At 43.4% G+C, this 22,308-nt stretch overlaps 2 protein-coding genes across 12 annotated transcripts in view; one reads left to right on the top strand and one right to left on the bottom strand.

The window, feature by feature from the left end:
* Nucleotides 1-250: 250 nt before the first annotated feature.
* On the bottom strand, nucleotides 251-6,920 carry UBIAD1 (UbiA prenyltransferase domain containing 1). Of its 5 annotated transcripts, none has more exons than XM_086860286.1 (3): nucleotides 6,029-6,920; nucleotides 4,925-5,477; nucleotides 251-3,939 (listed from the first exon to the last, which is right to left on the bottom strand). In XM_086860286.1, exons 2-3 carry the CDS (start codon nucleotides 5,445-5,447, stop codon nucleotides 3,452-3,454), a joined length of 1,011 nt encoding a protein of 336 aa, XP_086716412.1. In that variant the 5' UTR covers nucleotides 5,448-5,477; nucleotides 6,029-6,920; the 3' UTR covers nucleotides 251-3,451. The 5 variants fall into 5 exon arrangements, with proteins under 5 accessions (XP_086716412.1, XP_086716411.1, XP_086716414.1 ...); XM_086860285.1 differs by having other exon boundaries at nucleotides 5,744-6,669; XM_086860288.1 differs by having other exon boundaries at nucleotides 6,453-6,669.
* MTOR (mechanistic target of rapamycin kinase) overlaps nucleotides 6,836-22,308 on the top strand; it is a 63,631-nt gene continuing 48,158 nt past the window's right edge. The window contains exons 1-22 of one of the 7 annotated variants that reach the window (XM_086860240.1): nucleotides 6,836-6,962; nucleotides 8,053-8,216; nucleotides 8,588-8,696; nucleotides 9,972-10,204; nucleotides 10,558-10,758; nucleotides 11,922-12,056; nucleotides 12,465-12,740; nucleotides 13,051-13,159; nucleotides 13,974-14,160; nucleotides 14,318-14,446; nucleotides 15,237-15,481; nucleotides 15,661-15,876; nucleotides 16,514-16,719; nucleotides 17,215-17,337; nucleotides 17,656-17,745; nucleotides 17,833-17,925; nucleotides 18,390-18,524; nucleotides 18,857-18,986; nucleotides 19,180-19,430; nucleotides 20,287-20,328; nucleotides 21,354-21,440; nucleotides 22,011-22,178. In XM_086860240.1, the coding sequence (XP_086716366.1) occupies nucleotides 6,836-6,962; nucleotides 8,053-8,216; nucleotides 8,588-8,696; nucleotides 9,972-10,204; nucleotides 10,558-10,758; nucleotides 11,922-12,056; nucleotides 12,465-12,740; nucleotides 13,051-13,159; nucleotides 13,974-14,160; nucleotides 14,318-14,446; nucleotides 15,237-15,481; nucleotides 15,661-15,876; nucleotides 16,514-16,719; nucleotides 17,215-17,337; nucleotides 17,656-17,745; nucleotides 17,833-17,925; nucleotides 18,390-18,524; nucleotides 18,857-18,986; nucleotides 19,180-19,430; nucleotides 20,287-20,328; nucleotides 21,354-21,440; nucleotides 22,011-22,178 (3,456 nt within the window). Of the gene's footprint in view, nucleotides 7,390-8,052; nucleotides 8,217-8,587; nucleotides 8,697-9,971; nucleotides 10,205-10,557; nucleotides 10,759-11,921; nucleotides 12,057-12,464; nucleotides 12,741-13,050; nucleotides 13,160-13,973; nucleotides 14,161-14,317; nucleotides 14,447-15,236; nucleotides 15,482-15,660; nucleotides 15,877-16,513; nucleotides 16,720-17,214; nucleotides 17,338-17,655; nucleotides 17,746-17,832; nucleotides 17,926-18,389; nucleotides 18,525-18,856; nucleotides 18,987-19,179; nucleotides 19,431-20,286; nucleotides 20,329-21,353; nucleotides 21,441-22,010; nucleotides 22,179-22,308 lie in introns of all 7 variants that reach the window. The other 6 variants (XM_086860242.1, XM_086860241.1, XM_086860243.1 and 3 more) reach the window with 6 other exon arrangements.

Genomic DNA, 22,308 nt, shown 5'->3' with positions numbered 1-22,308 from the left:
TTGATTATATACCAGAACTATTCTAAGTCTGCCATTAGTAGGAAATAATCACTGCTACAGAACTGTTTGCCTTGTGGCAGAGAAGGACAGGACTACTGGATTCATAAAAGGACTTTTACACAAAAAAAAGTATGATTTTTCAGGCACTTATACTATAAACATGGCAGATGACCCTCTCTTTCGTGACCATGTTATAATCCATGTGCAAAAATACAACTTGAGTAATAGAAAAGAATCAAACATAGCATAATTAACTGAGCAACATTCAGACAGTTTATTGGGTAAGAAGAAAGGCCAGGAGGTGCTTTAGGACACATTAACAGATGGGCTACAGATCGGTTCATCTACCAGAGCACATTCATCACACTGCAATACAGCTCGTCAAGAGTGACCTGAAAGGAGTTTCTAAAGTTTATATTCAGGGAAAGTAGCAAGGGACAGGGAAAAGTGGGGTAGGGGAAGAGAGCCAGCATCTTCATCACAAAGCAAACCAATAAATGAACCTCTCTTACTACTCACTGATTATATGTGAAGATTATTTTGGCCTAATTACATTGGTTAAGTCACCCTTTATCTTAGTCCATATCTAAAATGTTTTCTAGTACTAACAAGCTTTTTGGAAAGCACACAGAGATAAAGCATTTTTCATTTCCAAAGCTCTCTATGACAATGATGTCAGCTCAGCATCCCTGTAAGGTAGGCAAAAATTAGCTGTTTTCTGAGACACAGAGAAGTTAAATGACTTCCTCAAAACCATGGTGAAGAATGTGTTAGTTATTATTAATATCCTCAAGAACCTGGAATGGTACTGTTTTTCAGAGAGAGGGAATTGGAGGCAACCAGCATCTGCTAGTAAGGAATTACAAAATTTTCATCTCAGTTTTATTATTAAGATACTTTGAATCCCCTCCAAACCTCAGAAAGTGTTCCACACACCTATTTTTGTACTAATGAGCTGTTCCATTTTAGTAACAAAAAGCACTGGTCCTTTCCAGCCCTAAGTAGACATCCTCCCCAGGAAAAGGGTAGTCAAGATACAGTAAGAGTTACACACTCCACCTCACCAATGATCTTCCTGTTATTACAATTACAGTTATCAAAGATACAAGCCAAGTTACTTTAAGGAATTTAGCTGGAGTACTCTAGTTTTTGTAAAAGAAGTAGAGGAAAGATAGCTAACCATTCTTTGAAACAGAAAGCTATTCAAAAGCAAGCTGTCCTAAAATGAAGCACACAGCTGCTACAAAGGGCAGGATTAACCCAATAAACCTGCATATCCCCAACTGCAAGGTTAACAGATTTGACAGCCCTTACTTATCCCTACAAAAGCTTTTGGTTTGCAGAAATGTGAAATGGGTATTGGAGGCAGATTCTTCTTCATTCTGTAGGTCCACAAAGAAGCAACAGTAAAAACTCTGTTGTGTATATCTGCATTGAAAACAGTTTCCAAAACTTTCTGGGTATCTCCCTCCATCCATCTGAGCTGAACTTTTGCATTTTCTCCTTGTGTTTTTAACCCTAACAAGCATTTTATTGTAGAAAGCAGTTGCTGAAGTCCATCTCTTCTTGTTCTGTGCCTAATCAGATTACAGAGATCATTTTCCCATTTTAATAAATAAAAGATGAAACTGTGGCTCATTAAATAGGCCTGCAAAGACTCATTCCCACCAACTTCAGCTCAGATATAACTGCTGGGTAACAGTGGATAACATGAAGCTGTAAAACCAGTCTCTAAATAGATGTACCATGTAACCTGCTACATCAACTCAGCTTCACTGCTTTCACTAAAACCCACTAATGGGACACTTGGCTCTTTCAGATTTCCACCAGGAGGGCATAACTTACCTATGACAGATGCAGGGTAACACCATGTGAGTTGACTGCTAGTTTATTGCTCGTGTGTAAAAGCCCTTCATACAGTGGTTCACACACTTGTTCAAAAGCAAGGCTGGCACCTGGCACCAGGAGCTCTACTTCAACACCTGTGTCAGTTCCTCTGAGCTTTCCACAGCTCCTGCAAACAAGCTTTTCATGAAAACCTGTGCACAGGTACTAAATAACACAGAAGAGAATTCAGTTGCCACTAATGTGTTATGGATCAAATCCATCTTTGCACTGGAAGGCACGTATTTTCCCCGTTATGTTTGGCATGTTTTTCACACAGCTACATAACTGCTGAAACAATCAACTCTCCAAAGGGCCACATGAACAGCAAGTGGCAAGATCTGCAGGAGAAAAAGCAAGGTATAGAGGGGGGGAAAAGAGGTGGGGAACTTCCCTTCAGAGATCACTTAATTGTGATTCAGTGACACAAACTCTGGACTCCATTAGGAAAAATCTTATTAACAAAACTGGTTCCTTCCCATTTCCAGTCCTAATTTTTATACAGAGCCAACGCAATAATACAGATTTGTTTTTTCTAACACATCTTTCTTCTTTGCTGAACTGGGCTTCTTATAATAAGACATTTAACTGTAATACTGTGAATAATACTCTAAATAAACAGAGAAAAACAATTTTTTTTTAAAAAAAAAGCTTTTTCAAATCAAGAATTTGTTTCCCACCCATGTATCCATTAATCCATAGCTATTCAGAGAAATCTGGCACTCTGTCAGCTCCCCCTTAACTCAAAAACTGTTATTTCAGAGAGTAAATTATAAGCAAATACAAAAATGAAAACCATTTGTTTTTCTACCCATTGAGGGCTTTCCAGGTGCATGGTTTGCTTTTACAGCTTCAGCTTTTGTAGCAGAATACAGATGTACTGGTTTTGGCCTAAAGGTTGTGCAGTGGGTTATTCGTGCTCCATTTTAGCACCACAACCCACAGAGATTTATAACTTTGAAATTTTCAGACTATATGGGACAAGCAGAAGCAACAGTTCATCAATCAGTATCTAGTGCATTTCAGGGAGCTTCAAAATAAAAGCTCAAAATTTGTCTAGGAAAAGCAAAACAAAAATTAAAACATACAACAGATGAAGATGAAATAAACTTACAAGGGAGTGAATTAATGGCACCTATGTTGTGATGCTAAACATTTGGCAGTGTTTTCTGATTCCCATATGGGAGCCACTGGACTCCTTCACCACTCTAAGAAAATAAGTGGTAAGAGCAATCATTGTGCTTGTGAACATCAAGTGTGATTTGAGGCTCTACCTTTCAACTGAACTGACAGTGAAAAAATTAGGTAGCAGAAGGATGAGGTTCTTTAAACACTTCCTTGACCTCAAAGCAAAGCCACACAGTTCTCCCATTCTGCAGAACTGACAAATCACTTTTTGGAAGCCTGTTGTGTAAGCTATCCAGGACCAGAAATCATAACATTCACTGTCAACAGTGTAAGGTGCTCTTTCCATTCTTCTCACTGCCCATAATGGGTCATTTGCTCATAACATCCACTGTTAATTGGCATGAATAGTGAAGTATGAGGCCTGACCCTACAGCTGTTTTCACAGTTTGGGCAGAGCACCAGCTGGTGCCAATGTAATGCCAAAAACATAGAAAAGGCCCAGCAGTAGATTGAGCTTGGCTGTCCGCTGAGGAATTTTGCTGAAGCTCTGACTCCGGAACTGTCTTTCCAGGGAAAATGCCATGGGGATGGTGAGCAGTGGCAGTGCCATGCTGATGGTATAACGTGTGGCCAGCACACAGAAGATCAGGTAGGGCAAGAAGAGCAGCACGGTGTAGAGAATATAGGAGAAGGTGGGGCCGATGAGGATGGCCAAGGTGACAATCCCGGCCTGCCGGTCTGACTCCATGTCCCGTGTGTTGTTGCTGTGCAGGATGGCCTCAGTGCTGAGGGCCAGAGGGACAGCGTAGAGCAGAGGTGACACAGACAGGTAACCCACCTGCACTGCGTGGGCAAACATCACAGCCAGGGGACCAAAGGTGATCAGGATCACCACGTCGCCAAGCGCAACGTATTTAAATCCAATTCCTGTGGCAAGACACAAGAATAAAACCAAGCATCATTAAACAATTCAAATGACACAAAAGAATGGATGACATAACAGTTCAGCCCTTTTCCATAGAAATATTGCAAAACAACCAAAGCACATGCAGCTATGGACAAGAAACATGTTCTATCTCCTTTTTATTTTTTAAAATAAGGATTTCTCCAGACAATGTAACAAAAACTAAGGGCCAGGTTTTAATACCCACCTGGAAGTACCTGTCTCTGCAGAAATCTATAGAAATAAAGTACTTTTCAGTGTGATCATAAATACTATAACCTGGTCCTGAAGAAATATGGAAAATGCTCAGAACGAAATGAAAAACTGACGAGACACTTTCAGGGAAACTGGAAGTCTGACAGTTTGAAACTAAGTTGTTTTTTCTTCTCCTAGTTATGGTGATTGTATCTATCCAACACAGGAAGACACTAAAATATTGTAATATTTTATAATATTAATATTATATTTTAATTAATTAATTCGAGATATTAATATATTAATATATTAATAATATATTAATAATATATTAATATTTTTTAATAAGATATTAAGAAAAATCACAAACCGTACAACATTCACAGTGAAGCTCCATCTAAAGAATAATAACATTCCAAAACAAAGTAACATTCCCACCAAAGGAAAGAAAATATGCTTTAGCTACAATGCTAGAGGATACGAGATAAACATCACAAAAAGATTCAGCAACAGTTCTTATAAGCATTTAAAGCCATATTTGTAAATAATAATGCCTCAACACCACTACCTAACTGAAAATATTAGTATGACTTTTCCCACAACATTCAATTGCAAAGAATACAAGTTTATGTACCAGTACATCAGGAAATACCACAAATATTTTATGGCAGTGCACTAGATGGATCGCGTGTGTCTTCCAGAAACCTTTTGACGAAGCAGCTGATTCTAACGCTTCTACATTCAGATTCACAACAAGCGGGATGCAGCATTTACCTCCGGTATAAAGGAAGGAGCTGGAAAGTCCTCCAAAGTAAATCAGGGCCAGGTGCTCCAGCTTGAGCGTGGAGACAGCGTAAAGTCCAGCAGCGCAGATACAGCCCACAGTGTAGAGAAAGACTCCAAACCGCACTACATCCTGCGGCTGCAAAATCTGGTCCACCAATGTCCTGTCATCACTCTTCTTGTGGTCGATGCCTTTGGAAAAGTCATAGTAGGTATTCACCAAGTTGCCGGCCCCGTGCACAGCCAGGACGGTCACGGCGCTTCCCAGCAGCAGCCCCGGGTCGAGCGCTCCCTCGGCCCGGTACGCCAGCGCGCTGCCCAGCGCCACAGGGGTCAGCGAGGCACTGAAGCTCCAGGGCCGGAGCGCCAGCACATAGGCCGCACACTTGTGTCTCCAGCTGCCGGGGGTGGCCCCGTCAGCGCCCGCCAGCGCCGGCCCGCTGCCGTTCCTCTCGCTCCCGCGGGGGCTCTCGGCGCTGATACTGATCTTCTGCAGCGGGTCTGCCGGTCCCATGCTCGCCCCGCCGTCTCGCAGCAGCAGCACCTAGAAGGGGAAGGGCCGCGCGTTAGCGGGGCGGCGGGGCCCGGGACGAGCGAGGGGCGCCGCCGCCATGGCGGCCTGAGGGGCATGCGAGAGCGCCGCCATTACCCCCCCTCCGCCACCGCCACCCTGCCCGGCCTCGCCACCCCCGCGGCCCTGCGCGAGGGGTTCCGCAGCCGCCGGCACCTCCCTGTATACAAATTAAAAGGAAAATTAAGCGGCCCACGGCGTCACGCGCGGCGGCGAGGGGGTCACCCCGCAGCACGCACCAGCACCGCGATTCACACCGTAGCTGCCACGGAGCGCCCGAAGGCCGGCGCAGACACAGCGGCCTTTGCTGCTGCCATGGGCAGCCGGACACATTTCAGCGGAGCACAGCGGGCACGCCGCGGCAGCGCCCTGCTCCCCTGGCGCATGCGCAGAGCGCACCCAGGGCTTACACCAGCAGCGGGGCTGGCGCTGGGAAGGGACCTTAAAACTCATCCAGTGCCACTCCCTGATGTGTGTCCAGGGACACCTTCCACTGTCACAGACTGCTCCAAGCCCCGTCCAACCTGGCCTTGAGAACTTCCACGGATGGGGCAGCCACAGTTCCTCTAGACAACCTATGTCAGGACATCCCCATCCTTCCAGGGAAAAACATTGTCCTAACATCTAAACTAAATTTCCTCCCTTTTAGTCCGAACCCATTCCCCCGTGCTCCTGGTGAGGAGTCTCTCTTTGTAGGCTGCTCCAGATACTGGAAGGCTGCTGTGAGATGTCCACAAAACTCTCTCTTCTTCCACAGAGGAGATGTTCTAGTCCCCATCCCGTCGCTCCACCATGGAACAGCACCACACAGCTCGGTGTCACCTGCTGAGGCTGCCTCAATCCCATTGTCTATGTCGCCGATAAAGTTGGTGAATGCTATTAGCCCCAGTACCACCCCTGAGGGACACCACTCGTCCCTGGTCTCCATGTGGACAATGAGCCGCTGACCGCAACTTTATGTGCGGCTATCCAGCTAGTTCTTTATCCACCGAGTGGTCCATCCATCCAATTCATGTCTCCACAGTTTAGAGCCCAGGATGTCATGCGAAACAGTGCCGAACGCTTCGCACAAGCCCAAGCAGATGATGCCGGTTGTTCTAACCCATCCACCCATGCCGTAGCCCGGCCATAGCCGGCCCCTCACGGAAGGGCGGCACTGGGAGGTGGGCCTACTGAGCAATCCCAGCCATTCTATTGGTCAGATGAACTGCCACTCAATCACGAGTACCTCGATGATTGGTCAGAAGGCGACTATCCTCCCAGTTCCTCGGGGAAGGAGCGGAGCTTTGAGCGCATCTTCCCCCTTCCTCTTTTTCTATTGGTCAGAGGTGATGGCGATCATGGCGTTCCTGGGAGCCTATTGGCCAGCAGCGGCTCGCCGCCGCTGTAGGCGCGGCGGTGGCGGCGGGGCGGGCCCGGGGCCCGGAGTAGGGGAGCCGGCGGCGGCGGCGGCTGCGGGTGAGTGTGAGAGAGAGAGAGAGAGAGCGAGCGAGCGGTGGTGCTGCTCATCATCATCGGCTCCCCTTCCCCTCACCTCCCGCTTCCTGCCCGGGCCGACCTACCCGAGCCCCAGGCCGCGCGGCGCTGCCGCCTGCGGCCCCTCCGGCCGTGCCCGCCTTTCCCCGCCTCACCCCTCCCTCACTCTCGGCCTGCGGAGCTCCCCCCCGGACTCGGGCCTGCCGGGTCCTGTCCGCCGGCTCCTGTGGCCGTGAGGGAATCCCAGGAACTGACACCGGGCTGGGGCGATGGGCAGCAGCAGCTCCCGGCTGCTCTTTGATCCGGGGAGCCTCTCCTAGCTCCTGCCAGCAGCCACCTCACCTATGGTCCTGCTGGATGTCTGTGATCGCGTGTGGAATATTTCGGGAGAAGCACTTGAAGTTCTAGTGTCAGTGCTTGCTTTGGTCTTACATAATTTGAATCTCGGAGCGGGGGGGCGCGTCAAGCATCTGGAATCTTTTTGATATAAAGAAAGACTCCTGAGAAAGTTTGTTTATGTGTTATGCTTGGAAACCCCCTGTTGCAATCTGTCGCAATGATTAGTGTTGCTATAACTGGACTTCCCATCTCTAAATATCTATTAGAGGATGCAACACTTGCCAGTGCTGAGTTTTCCTTGTGTTGGTGTAACACTGAGATTTCTGTGGAGAAACTTGGATGAAAGTGTTTAGGGAGGAGTCAGATATGATAATGATATAATCCTGGGAATGGTTCTACTTGCTTATTATAGGTAATTGCAAACCTTAGTTTGACCCTGCTGTTTTTTAGCTGTTGCATGATCCTTGATTTAGGATTAGATTACTATGAAGCAGATGGCTGCAATGTATTTTGGTATTTAAGGAACCAGAGACCAAATAGGCTGGTCAATATATGTGGTGATGCAGTTTTGTCATGGAGTGTAATGCCTAAGGAATATAGTCATTACTTGTAATTTTATAGTCTACCGACACAGCATCTTCATCTGTATTTTGGGAACAGTCAGGGGGGACAGCCTTAAGAAAGAAGCTCAGAGATTTCAATTCAAGTAGTAAAAAAAAGTGTGTCTCTGAAGAATTTACAGGACTTGATGCCTCTGAGCCCCAGTGTACTACCACCATGTCGGGCACTGTGTCCATCCTCCAACAATTTGCCAATGGCTTGAAGAGTCGCAGCGAAGAGACGAGGGCAAAGGCTGCCAAGGACCTGCAGCATTATGTCACCATGGAGCTGCGTGAGGTGAGTGCTAGGAATGGGATTATTTATCCTTGTGTATCATGTGAGGCTGGGTGCCTTGGCAATGGAGTTTTTTTGGAATATGGAAGCTGGTCTTAGAGAGGAGATGGAGCACAGCAGGGAGCTTATTTTTGCCCCCTGGCATGTAGGAGAGGTGAGCAAGTTGGTGACACAAACAGGTAGTCAAGTACCAGAATAAGTAAACTTGCTGCATATGGGTCACAAATAAGAGAAACTATTTTGAGTTCATAATGTATGGTTGATTTAATTTCTTTCTGTTTATGTGGCATAAGAAGCATTGTCTTTATGGAGGTTTTGGAGCAGGAGGAAGGGAGGGAATGCTGAAAGCTGATTTGAGTTTTTTGTTTTTACAGATGAGTCAGGAAGAATCTACCAGGTTTTATGATCAGCTGAACCATCACATATTTGAGCTGGTCTCTAGCTCTGATGCAAATGAAAGGAAAGGTGGCATTCTGGCTATAGGTGAGTGAAAGTGCATAATGCCTCTGCTGAATTTTCTTTTCATGCAATTATCTTTAGGGACAGATTTAGGAATTAGCTTTTATTCTTGGGGCCTGACAGCTCAGTACACTTGGGTGTGTTCTAGTTGCTGGGCTCTGGAAATCTGTGTGTCAGCCTGGGAGCTACTGAGAGTGGCTGAAAACCTGGTACTTAATGGGTCCTTAGTTCTTGTGGGAATTCAGCATCATATGTGAGTGCTGAGCACATGAAAATTCTCTTCTGGAGCTCAGCTGAGAACACTTTGTGCTGCCCCTTTATATGTATTAGGGTTGGCTGACTTTCTCAACTCTCTTCCATCTGGGCAGATTGATTCTTGTTATTTAAATTTACCTGGCTCCATAACAGCAACTTCCATCCCCGAGAGGGGCTCACATAGCTGCTGCTTTGATTCTGATCAGCCTCTCCATTAGTGGCTCTGGCTGTGTGTTCTCTCTGTGAGATTGCAGAGCTGCCTGAATCCCCATTCTTGGGGAAGTTAGCTTGTGTGAATACTTTGCCCTTCAGGTGAGTGGCCTGTGTTGTAGCAGTTAAATAGATGTTTATGGTCTAGGCTCATAGACGTAATCATCCAGTCCCAATGTGTTTGAAGGCAGTCTAAATCCCTTAGAGAAATCTTTATTGATAACATCAGATCTTAAGCTGACAGTATCTCTTAAGCTGACAGTATCACTTTCAAATTGTGTGAATTTAGTGATGTTGAAGGGTGCCAGCTTGACAACGCTGAGGGGTCTTTATCTACAGAGCAGTTAAAACCCAGGCACTGGCAATGAAAGCTTTCTGCCATGCTGGTGCCTGATGAAGTGCCTCCACCCTGGGCAGGAGAGGCTGTCTCTAGGACTGAGGAGGAGAGCATTTCCTTGGTCCATTCAGTCTTTGACTTTTCTTGTGAGATGGACTAGCTATAGCAGTTGCCTGAAGATGGATATCTTTCTATTAGGAACAGGTCTGTATCAGGGTGAATTATTTTTTTCCTCTTTTAAAACTAAAAATGGGGAAAATCTATGAGGCCATCAGATGCAGTTTTCCACTCACTTAAAAAGTTCAGGCTGAAAAGAATGGTGGCCCTTTCCTGTCACTTGTTTTATTTTTTTTTCCCCTGTGGATTTGCAGTTTAGGAGGACTTAATGGGAATCTTTAAGGAATGTGTAGGGAATATTAGCTCTCATCCAGGGATTACCTGCTGTCTGCCTCACTGACTCTTGGGGAGAAATGCAGCACTGCTCCCTTTCTCTGCAGCAAGCCTTATCGGTGTTGAAGGAGGTAATGCCACCCGTATCGGCAGGTTTGCCAACTACCTGAGGAACCTCTTGCCATCCAATGACCCTGTGGTAATGGAGATGGCTTCCAAGGCTATCGGGCGGCTTGCGATGGCTGGTGACACCTTCACAGCTGAGTATGTGGAGTTTGAGGTGAAACGAGCTCTGGAATGGTTGGGAGCTGACAGGAATGAAGGTCGTAGACATGCAGCTGTAAGTGATGCCTTCTTTGTTGTCATGGGATAGTTGGGATTAGCGAGCAGTGGTTGGAAATCTGCACAGAAATCTGCAGAAAAGCTTTGGTCAGGATGGGAATGGCTGCCAGTGCATGTCTGAGAATCTGTAATGCTCTCATGGCAGACAGAGTGCTGCTTCATTGCTTCTCCATTAGCTCAGTGACTAATGAAGACCAAGACACTGTCATGCTAGGAATTGTCAGAGTGTGGGGATGGAAACAGCTCACAAACATCGACAGTCTAAACAAATGGTACTACACTGTAAAAGTTAGGAGGTTTGTCTCTGTGTCTTATCTTCCAGATTGTAACTGTTTCTCTCCCCACCTCCAGGTTCTTGTCTTGCGGGAGTTGGCAATCAGTGTGCCTACCTTCTTCTTCCAACAAGTGCAGCCATTCTTTGACAACATATTTGTGGCTGTGTGGGATCCCAAACAGGCCATCCGAGAGGGAGCTGTCTCTGCCTTAAGAGCCTGCCTTATCCTCACCACGCAACGCGAGCCAAAAGAGATGCAGAAGCCCCAGTGGTACAGAGTAAGAAAATAATTTGTTTTGATGCAGCCCTGTCACTGCAGGACATGGAATGATTCACACAAACACGTCTCAGTGGTGTGATAGAAAAAGGAGAGTTTTTATTTTCCTTATTCCAGTATTTACAGATTGTTGACAATGACCAGGGGTTGGATAATTAAGTTGCTACCTTCCTAATCACACTTATCATGTGAAATGTCCATGAAAAGACGTTTCTTAGAAGGAATGTGTAAGCATTTATGTTTATAGTTACTTTCCTGGGAAAGTGTCTAAAACTATGAAAACAAAATCAGAAGGCTTATTTTTCAGGATGACAACTCACTGTTTCTTCTTTAAAAAAGAAAAAAAAAGAAAAAGAAAATGAACAGAGAAAATGAACAATATTCTAAACAATCAAAAGGAAAATAGCAAAGAAAATAACCAATGTTCTAAGCAATCAGAAGGCTCTAGTTTCAGGGTGATACAGCCCCTCATAATGCAGTGCAGATGTTGAAGTGCCAGTTTTCAGAAGAGCTGGCTAACATAAGAACTCATGTCACCTTTATCAGTAAAAAAGTCCCTGTCCTTGAAAGGGTTGAAAATATTATGGCTTCCAAAGTGAGTAATTCCTTTAGCCTACTACTGTAAAAGTAAACAAGATTTAACTCCTTCAAGAATACATTGTTCTAGCTGCACCTCATCTTGAGCTGTTGAACTTGACCTAGTTTTATGGCCATGCAATTATCCAGTTTCATCTCTTACTTAGCAGAGGGTTTTATTAGTGTAGATAAAACACAAGTGAGAAAGGTAAGAATTCTTTTGTCTGAACCTTTACTTTGCTGCCATTGTCACATGAATTCATGCTTTGTGATATCAAGTAAGTTTTGGACAGTGCAGTCAAATGTTGTGAACTTGGATTTCTTGTAATCAAATTAAGTGCTGCAGGTAGTGATGAAGCTGATACCATGCTGTTTGATTTGTGCTGTTGAAAATGCTCTGCAGCAGAGTGCACAACTTCTGGGTGAACCAGAATTTTTTTGTCTTATACTTCTGTTATTACTCAGTTGAAGTTTGTGGCTACTCTTGGAAAATTCAGAGCATCAGAAACTCTTGACTGGCAGTAGTACTTCATTTCCACAGGCTTTGTTTCTGCATTGTCACTGAGATTTTTTTTCTTTTCCCCCAAGCACACATATGAAGAGGCTGAAAAGGGCTTTGATGAGACTTTGGCCAAAGAGAAAGGAATGAATCGTGATGACCGAATCCATGGTGCCTTACTGATCCTCAATGAGCTAGTGAGAATCAGCAGTATGGAGGGAGAGGTGAGCAAAGGAACAAGGTGGGGATTGATTGAGAGTGTATAGCAACTCTGCAGTCTGTGGAAATATCCCATGGTGTTGCAGTGGGGTTGTTGGATGGAAAACTCATTTGAACATGGAGTCAAGCATTAAAGTGTGTCAGAAATAAAAGGGAAAAGTATGGGCAGAGGAGTTAATAAGCTCTGATATAAAAGCTATTATCTGGATTAAATACAATGAAAAAGATTTTTTTATATGGAATGAGTACTCTCTTGCATGTTAGATACCCAAATATTTTTGCTGGATTTTACTCAGTTGATATTTTACAGACATTTGGGTATTGATTATACAGGATGCTTATTCAGGAGATTGTATTGGCAGTATCTTACTCAGTTAGATTTTATTTTTTTAATGCTTCTCTACTTTGTCCAGCGCCTTAGAGAGGAGATGGAAGAAATCACTCAGCAGCAGCTTGTGCATGACAAGTACTGCAAAGACCTGATGGGCTTCAGTACCAAGCCTCGCCACATCACTCCCTTTACAAGCTTTCAGTCTCTTCAGCCCTCTCAGTCAAATGCTTTGGCTGGTCTTCTGGGGTACAGTGCTCACCAAGGAATTATGGGTTTTGCAACCTCACCTGTCCCAGCAAAATCTACTTTGGTAGAAAGTCGATGTTGCAGGGATCTAATGGAAGAGAAATTTGATCAGGTATGTGTTTGTTCTTCATCTTGTCTCCCAACATTCTCAGCATCTGTTCTTGCAGAGTAATTGTCCTCTGCATTTTTACTTAGCAGGCAATACTAGTATTGAACTGAGCCTTCAAAATGTGTAACGTGGCTTTGTCATTGTCTGTCTTGGGGCAAGTGATTTACTTCCTTTGGAAGAAATCCTGATTATCCTTTTCTTTGGTGGACTCTGAAGCCAAATGTCAGTAGAATGCCTAAAAGCACACAGGTAATTAACATTTGTGCATTACTGCCAATGGCCATCCTTTAAAGCCTAATCTATTTCCTTCCAGGTCTGCCAGTGGGTTCTCAAGTGCAGAACCAGCAAAAATTCTTTGATCCAGATGACTGTTCTCAATCTGCTACCGCGGCTGGCAGCTTTCCGTCCTTCGGCATTCACAGGTGACAAGACAGATGGTTGGATGTTAGAAATGTTGCTGATTTTGGGCTGGAAGTTATCCAGCTCTCTTTGGTCCAGATGAACTTGTGCAAGCAGTGCAGTACGCCAAATGTAGTGCTTGTCTGATGACATTCCTCTGTAGGAGGACAGTCTTATTTTCTGAATAAGTGTGATTTGATAGCTGGTGCCAAAATGTTGCTCTGATGAAGAAAGTAGATTGAAACCTATTGTGAGAATTTGGTGATCAATACCATAAGACATAAAAAACTCCTTTTTCTTGTTTTCTTCTCAATATGTCACACTTAGAGGAGAATTCTCTCTTGCTCTGACTCAGTATACCCCAAATATTATTAGAGTTCTCTTCTTTTTTCTTTGTTGCATGTGCTAGGAAATACCTGGCAGCTTTAAGGCAGTTTAGTTGATTTATCAAGCAAGTTCAGGGGAGTATCAGAGTTGGAGACAAGTCACCAAGCTGCTCTTAGTGAGTTGGAACAATTTTTATATTAATTATTCCAAATTTCCACCCAGTCACTATGAAAGCAAGATGGTTGGATCTCATATGTGTATAAAACCTGTTGCAGTGGGGGTGTTTTATAGATCTTTTATTGTGGTGATTTTTCTTTTTAAAAACAAAGCCTTCTGTAGTTTGACATTCTTATTATATCGTGACATTTTTGCCACTGATCATGTCAGCAAACTTAACATGACTATGTCTGTTTTCTAGTTTGACACTTGTAAAGGTTTAGTTGGTAATGTTATACAGCTGTATAAACCTTAATGAATTCTAATATCTGTATTGTTTTCTCTTGTGGGCAGCTGATCAGTATCTTCCAGACACCATGAATCATGTTCTCAGTTGTGTGAAGAAGGAGAAGGAGCGAACAGCAGCCTTCCAGGCCTTGGGTTTGCTTTCTGTGGCTGTGAGGTCTGAGTTTCAAGCTTACCTACCAAAAGTCCTTGAAATCATAAAAGCAGCTCTTCCCCCAAAGGACTTTGCCCACAAGTAAGTATGTGAAAGTTAGGAGAAGAAATGGAAACACTTGCTCTTTAATTCTTGTATTAAAATCAGAAGCATTTCTGTAACACTGATAACACAGAAGTATGATGAGGAAAGATGTCTAAAAACAGCAGCTTCTCATAATTATGTGGTCCCTTTCCAGGAGACAGAAGTCTGTGCAGGTTGATGCCACAGTCTTCACCTGCATTAGCATGCTGGCACGAGCCATGGGACCCAGTATCCAGCAGGACATCAAAGAGCTTTTGGAACCTATGCTGGCTGTGGGGCTGAGGTAAGCATAAATCTGTTCTGCTGTTAGCTGCAGGATGTGAGTGAGATCTTTAAAGTTTTCAGATTGAGAAGGAACATTATTGCATTTCAGTGATCTTTTCAGAAGATCACTATAGCTGTTTCAGAAGAATGGTATGTTTTAACTGTTAATGTGTCTGTTATTTAAGAGCATTCATATCTCAGTAAAGAAATCCTGTAGAACAACTAGTCCAAAAGCAGTCTCCTTTATTTTACACTATTCAAACACATTTGGCAGCAACCTGCAAAATTTTTGAAAGCATCTGACAGCCAGCAGGCTTGTGCCATATCAAGCTGGCAGAGGAGAGCTGAAGTGCTGAATATTTGCTTCTGGCTTCTTTCACCTTTGTAGCTGACAGTTTTTATTGGGGGAATTAATTAAGTTGTTAGTATGGAAAGGTGTGGAGACAATTTTCAGGTAGCACAAGGCTGTTGAAATTATATTGTCACCTGGAAGTGAATTCAGTTGCTTTTTTGTTTAAAAAGCATAAGTGTAAGAAGTCATTTAGATTTGTAACAGTATTATAGCAACACTGGCTAATGTAATGATGTGTGCAGCAGTCCTGGGGCTTTGCTCATGACCAAGTTTATGCAGGAAGGTCATCTTGTGCCTCAGTTCACACAGGGACCCTGTGCTCTGCTTGCAGGTGTTGCTCTCATATGTGAATTCCCACAATTATATTCTGATTGGCAAAGGCATAATTAAACAAAAAGGTGAAATATGCACATCATTGTTTCTTTTCTAACGACTTCTGCTTGCTTCTTGCCCTCAGCCCTGCTCTAACAGCTGTGCTGTACGACTTGAGCCGTCAGATCCCTCAGCTGAAGAAGGATATCCAGGATGGGCTGCTGAAAATGCTCTCTCTTGTTCTGATGCACAAGCCTCTGCGACATCCAGGCATGCCAAAAGGCCTTGCCCACCAGCTGGCCTCCCCCAGTCTCACCAATATCCCAGAAGCCAGTGATGTGGGGAGCATCACCCTTGCCCTTCGTACACTTGGTAGCTTTGAGTTTGAAGGTAAGATGAAATGAGGAAGCAGCGGGCAAGGGCATGTGGGATATAAACAAGTGGTGCATTGGAGCAGAGTACAAGTAGCAGGAAAATTCTAGGAGCATGTTCTTTAAACTTCTGTTCCTTGATAAAGCTGATAATTGAAATGCAAACCTGTGCTTAACCACCCATCTTTCTCTTTTCAGGCCACTCCCTGACTCAGTTTGTTCGGCATTGCGCCGATCACTTCCTGAACAGTGAACACAAGGAGATCCGGATGGAAGCAGCCCGCACTTGCTCTCGCTTGCTCACGCCCTCCATCCACTTGATCAGTGGCCATGCCCATGTGGTCAGTCAGACAGCAGTTCAGGTTGTAGCTGATGTCCTCAGCAAGCTGCTTGTAGTTGGAATAACTGACCCAGGTTAGTGTGGGATTCAGAGAAAAGGGTTCTCTTACCCCTGTTAATTTTATCATGTAAGCAGGTGATAATATTAAGAATAGAAATAGAATTTGTAATAGAATTTGAATGTAATTGCCACTAAACTTAAGCTGTCACTCTTGGTAAATTAGAAAAAAAAGTCTCCCAATTTCTTTTTTCCACATCTTGATTTTCGAGGTATTAATAGAACACTAGTGAAAAATGCTCCAGCTGTGTCCTTGGTAATCCTTTGAACTAAGTAGAACACTGAGACCCCTTTTGCTGCTGCTCTGGGTCATGGCCTTAAATTTTGTAGTTTGGGAAGAAATTGGTACTTCTCGTTGAAACTTCATACTTGATTTTTTTTATTCTTTCAATTGAACTCGCCTCAGGTTGCCACATAACATCCAAAAGTGACACTTGCAGGTGCAAGAGGTTGGCACTGTACTGACTTGGTTATTGGGGCATGTTAAGGAGATTTCTAGGCTGATCTGTCCTGTTTTTTATGTGTGGAGCACTGATATAGTTTCTTGCTCTGGGGAAGCTCTTGTGAAAAATTTTTGAGGCTGTTTTGTGAACAAAGGCAAAAAAAGGAAGAGGAATTTAGTGCATTTAAAGGTAAATCAATGTGTTCTTGCAGACCCTGATATACGTTTCTGCGTGTTGGCTTCCCTGGATGAGCGGTTTGATGCTCACCTCGCCCAGGCTGAAAACTTGCAAGCTCTTTTTGTGGCCCTGAATGATCAGGTGTTTGAAATACGTGAGCTGGCCATCTGCACTGTGGGGCGCCTGAGCAGCATGAACCCTGCCTTTGTCATGCCTTTCCTTCGAAAGATGCTAATCCAGGTAAGGAGGAGGGATGCCTGTAGGGAAAACAGAGGAACTGATATTCAGACCAAGGTGGTGGTAAAGAACTGGGCTATCTTGCTGTAAATGCATGGAGAGTGGAGGAATTGATCTCTTTTTGAAAATAGTTAAAGCCTAGATTAATGGGTTTCAACAGATCTTTATCATTTTAGATGTTTGGACTGAAGCTGTATGGATGTATTAGAAGGGAAAGGAAGGATGGCAGTTGTTATTTCACCCCTAGTCCTCATGCTGGAGTGCTTTCCATCTCTGTTGAGGAAGAATGTTCTGTGGTGCTTTTAGGTGAACGCGTGGTACCTCTTTGTAAACACAGATTTTGGAGCCATCCCTTTTATGCTAAGTAATTTTAGCTTAGGAGAAATGATAATGGAGTGAAATGCAGAACAGCCTTTACAAGTGCTGAGTTTTGACAGAAGGAAATGCAAAGAATTTTTACCTACCTTTTTTCTCCTGCTTTCATTGTCTCTTGTGCAGATTCTAACAGAGCTGGAACACAGCGGTGTTGGCAGAATTAAAGAGCAAAGTGCCAGGATGCTGGGTCACCTGGTTTCTAATGCTCCACGCCTCATCCGTCCATATATGGAGCCTATCCTTAAGGTAGAGTCTCTACATTTCCTGCTGACTTTGGAATGAGGTGACACAGCAAGTGGGTACATGACCCTCAGGAGCTGCAGTTCTTTCGCTTCATCATGGCAGGAAAAAAACCAGATTGATGTTGATGTTACCCACAGGAGCACACGTGGCTGACAGTTTAGCCCAATTTAATTCCAGATTTGCATTTGTGACACCCAAGTTTCTTTTACTGTTAAAATTCTTACTATGATTGTGGGGTCAATTTCAGGTGTAAACAAAAGGGAAGATAATTTTGAGTACTCTTTGAACACGTTCTAATTTGTCCCACTGTCCACCCACCAGGCACTGATTGTGAAACTGAAAGATCCTGATCCAGATCCCAATCCAGGTGTGATTAACAATGTCCTGGCTACCATAGGGGAGCTTGCACAGGTAGGGATACATCACAGATACCTTTTTGCCTTGTTTGTTAAGGTTTTGGGAATGCTAGATGAAGGATGAATTTTTGTCTTTCAATAGGTCAGTGGGCTGGAGATGAGGAAGTGGGTGGATGAGCTCTTCATTATAATTATGGACATGCTACAGGACTCTTCTCTTCTGGCTAAAAGACAAGTAAGTATTTACAACTGAACCAGACTTGACTGCTGCTGTGACCAGAGCTGTAATAAAATATCCATGTCCCAGGTCCCTCTAGTGGAGTTACACTCACGGTACACAGGTGAGGGATAAGAGTGCCTGTTGTGACATAGTTCAGAGCTGTTAGAGGAAAAACAAGAAGGAAAAAAAAAAGGCTGTTTTTATTGGAAGGCTTGGACTCACTTGAATTGAATGTTTATTTGAATTGTATCTCTGAGTGAAAGCAATTGTGACAGCCTAAGATATTGTTGATTATTAATTTCTTTACTGTTGTTTATAGGAAAATGTTCTTTATAGAGGCTTTCCAACCATGGACTGTGGTTTGCAGTGTGATCCTAAAATGCTCAAAGAAGCTTTACAGAAGTTGAATGACTGATGTATCAGAAGGCATAATAAATTCCCTGGTCCAAGCTAATCTTCTCTGGTCTTTATCTTTGTAGGTGGCTCTTTGGACACTGGGGCAGCTTGTGGCTAGCACTGGTTATGTGGTAGAACCATACAGGAAGTACCCAACTTTGCTGGAAGTGCTTCTGAACTTCCTCAAGACTGAGCAAAATCAGGGCACCCGCAGAGAGGTATGAACATGAAACTATCACACAACCACTTAGAAAAGCTTTTTGGGAAGAGAGAGCTGCCAAATAAATGTGCCTGCATAGATTTGAGGCAGGGAGGGAGAGATCATTGTTGTGGCTGAGCAGAATACAGTAAGCAGAATAAGAGAATGCATGTGTTAAGTCAGTGAAATGGCTTGCAGAAGCTGGATGGAAAGCACTGTTTTTTCCAGGCAGTCATTTCCGCTCCAGATCTTCCCTCTTAAATCATCAGGATCTTTTCAGATATGGGGGTTTGAGTGTTGTCTTTGGCCTTAATGATGAAGTTGTGGTGAATTTTCTTTGTGTCTTTTCAGGCTATTCGTGTGTTAGGGCTGCTGGGTGCTTTGGACCCTTACAAACACAAAGTGAACATTGGCATGATTGATCAATCACGAGATGCTTCAGCTGTTAGCCTCTCTGAGTCCAAGTCCAGCCAGGATTCTTGTAAGCATCTCAGTTTCTTTCAGATTGATATCTTTATGATCTACAAACAGATCTTGACTATTTTGTCACCAGTTTGTCTCCTCTTCTTGAAGAATCATTAATGTACATGTTTTCAACTTACACTTAGATGTTCCTGAACCCATATTCAAGACCATTTAATACCCAGCTCATGACTCTGCCTTCTTTCTCCTAGCTGACTACAGCACCAGTGAGATGTTGGTGAATATGGGCAACCTCCCTCTGGATGAATTCTACCCAGCTGTGTCTATGGTGGCACTGATGAGAATTTTCCGAGACCAATCCCTGTCCCAACACCACACTATGGTAGTTCAGGCCATCACCTTTATTTTCAAATCCCTTGGACTGAAGTGTGTGCAGTTCTTGCCCCAGGTCATGCCAACGTTCCTTAACGTGATACGGGTGTGTGATGGTGCCATCCGAGAGGTGAGTGTGCCAGGGACCACTCCTTCTTCCTGTTCCACTGTATGAAATTAAGAATCCGTTTCCTTGAAGAGACTGTGACTGGCTTTGGGCATTGCTGTGCTATGTGTTGATGCCAAGCATGCTGCAGAAGTGAGGTTCAGCTTTGCTTTTTCCCTTTTGTAAGCATTTAATGGAATGTCCACTGCAAACAAGTTTTCTGCTTTTTATTGAAACAGCTGCTTCTGAGCATAATCCTTGGAAGGCCAGTATTTGATTCTGTGTTTTCATCAAGCTGTTCATGTTCAGGAAAACACCTGTGCAGCTTCCAGATCTTTCAATGTTCTCTGTGCTAATACTCTGGCAAACAATATTATTAAATGATAGGGGTAGATTCTCCAAATTTCTGGTGAAGTCATGTACTTCGGCTCATCTCTGAGAAGGAAAACTCAATTTGATACAGGCTGCTAACACTTAGAGCAGCATGGGTGGTGATTCCACAGCAGTGCTTTCTCTTCATTCCCACTTAAGTTACAGTTATAGAAGGAAATGAGAGTTGTCTGAAGATGATGATGGGCTTAAGGTTCACCTAACCAGAGATGGCTGCTGTTTGCCAAGGCTTTTCTTCAGGCAGTCAAATGCTCTGGGGTGTGAAGGGCAGTTTTTGCTCGTTACTGCTGCTGTGTTGTGTAGGTGGGATGGGTGCTCCCTTAGCAGAGCCCCAACTCTGCCATGGAACTGCTGTTTTCTCCCAGCCTGAACTACTACTCAGACTGCAAGGAAAACATCACACATCTGGGTTGGCTGAGGTTCTAGACCTGGCTGATCTGACTTGCTTGAAAGCTCTGCAGTTGTGCACACTCTGTTTAAAAATTTTCAGGTAAAAGAAGATGGTGAAAGTGTACTGGGGAGAAGAGCTGAGGTGGGTATGCGTGACATAAAGCCTAAAAGAGGTCCTTGTCCTCTAAGCATCCTCTTACTACACCAAAAAGTACAGGAGCTCAGACTTAATTTTTGGTATATGTATGTGTACTATTCTCACTAAAGAAGCTGAGATTATTTCTTATTTAACACTTTCTCATGAAAGTATTATCTCTTTTTATGAGCTCCATGTTGTGTTTTGTCACTTGTCTTCAAAAACTGCATGAAAAATGAAATTTAATAGATGATAACTTACATTTTCCTGTTTTTTTGTAGAGAAAATCTACTTCAAAGCAATTTAGCCCATGTGATTTCAAACCAATTTAAAGAGTAAATTCATTGTCACAATTGAATGTTGAAGATTGTATTGTGGTGAAAGGAATTGCAAAACTGTCGTAGTGTATCCAAATAAAATTTTCTAAGTCAAAATTATTCTTGGTGGTGAAGAGTGGATGGTGCAATCAACCATCTTTTAAAAAATGTGGTGTTTCTGGCAAGGACCTAACTGCATTCCCCAGTAACTTTTCACCAATATATCTTGATGGGGATAGGAAAGAGTACGTGAATATCTTAAAATGTGTGTCAGTTTGCTTTTCAGGCAAAGGGAAAAAATTAGGGGCTAAGTTTTTGGAAGCATCTTTCAAACCTAAATTATGGTACTCTGTAATTGACATGTCTGTGCTTACAAGTCTGTTCTAACACTGTAGATTTGCTGGCACTTTATAAAGCCTTGTTTGTGTGCTTGAGTCTCACAAATTTTGTTATGCAAGCTGGGGGGAAACCAGCCAGTAAACCCCAAATCGTTTTTCTTCCCCACTCCCTTCATAAAAAAACAATTAAAATTAACCAAAAACCCAAACTGCTGAGCTAAAGCTGCCAAGAGTTTAGCCCCAGATTTTGAGCACATAGGAGCTATGCATGCTGTTTGTTTGATAAATGAGCTTGCTATTGCCTGTGAAACTCTTTACCCAGTGGCTTTGATATTTGGATAAGCTCCACTGATTATTACACATTTCTTCCTTGCAGTTCCTGTTCCAGCAGCTAGGAATGTTGGTGTCCTTTGTGAGAAGTCATATTCGGCCTTATATGGATGAAATTGTCACCCTGATGAGAGTGAGTGCCAGTCTTTAAGCCAGTATTTTAACTCTCACAGAAAGGTGGACAGTGTTTATCAAATACATTATCAAAAATATCAATTGCTTCATAAGTTCATTTGAAGTGCAGAGTTACATATATTTGGAGTAATGATTGTATTTTGAAATACCATTTATTTGAAGTTACACTATACATTATTGGTAGTAACTGAATAAATGTTGCTTCAGGTTCTGGTAGTGACTTGAGTTCTTTTCAGTGCTTGGATTTTATGCACTTCCTACTTTGAGAAACATAGTTTTAGCAAGAGATATCTGGAGTTCATAAACAGATGTCATTTCACATCATTTTCACTAAATGTTTGCAAACTTTTAGAAGGGTTAGGAAAAAAATCAGTTTTCCAGAGGTTGTTTTCAACAACTGTAAATGTACTGGAAGTGTACAGTGTTTTAAAAGAAGAAAAAATATTCCTTCCTTGCAATCTTGAATTTATCTACAGACTGTCTACTACAGTTTGCTTTCTTCTAATTGGTACAGCTCAGCTGAAGAACCACTGGATATTTTTTCCCCTTTTTTTTCTTTCTTCTGTAGGACTTCTGGGTTATGAACAACTCCATACAGAGCACGATTATCCTACTTATTGAGCAGATTGTGGTAGCTCTAGGAGGAGAATTCAAGCTTTACCTGCCTCAGCTCATTCCTCACATGTTACGGGTCTTCATGCACGACAACAGTCAGGGTCGAATTGTTTCTGTGAAGGTGAGTGGGGCTGCAGCAGCTGCTGTGCTTTGGGCACTGCCCAGGCAGGTGTGTTCCCAGCCAGGGCTCCTTGCTTGTGTGTTGCACAGTCAAATGGGACAGGTGCAGTTTGGCAGTGGCTTGGTGTGAA

The sequence above is a fragment of the Cyanistes caeruleus genome, chromosome 22, assembly GCF_971803275.1.
Source record: "Cyanistes caeruleus chromosome 22, bCyaCae1.hap1.1, whole genome shotgun sequence".
NCBI classification, from domain to species: Eukaryota; Metazoa; Chordata; class Aves; order Passeriformes; family Paridae; genus Cyanistes; species Cyanistes caeruleus.
Note: the sequence above shows the minus strand (reverse complement) of the source record. Positions and strands in the feature narration are given on the sequence as shown.

What these genes read in the sequence shown, in the direction of transcription:
- UBIAD1 (XM_086860284.1), bottom strand. Translation starts at nt 5,890, where the DNA reads ATGCGCCAGGGGAGCAGGGCGCTGCCGCGGCGTGCCCGCTGTGCTCCG. An exon ending in GGCGCTCCGTGGCAGCTACG is followed by an intron (nt 5,478 to 5,761) that starts GTGTGAATCGCG and finishes TTCCCCTTCTAG; the next exon opens with GTGCTGCTGCTGCGAGACGG. An exon ending in CTCCTTCCTTTATACCGGAG is followed by an intron (nt 3,940 to 4,924) that starts GTAAATGCTGCA and finishes GTCTTGCCACAG; the next exon opens with GAATTGGATTTAAATACGTT.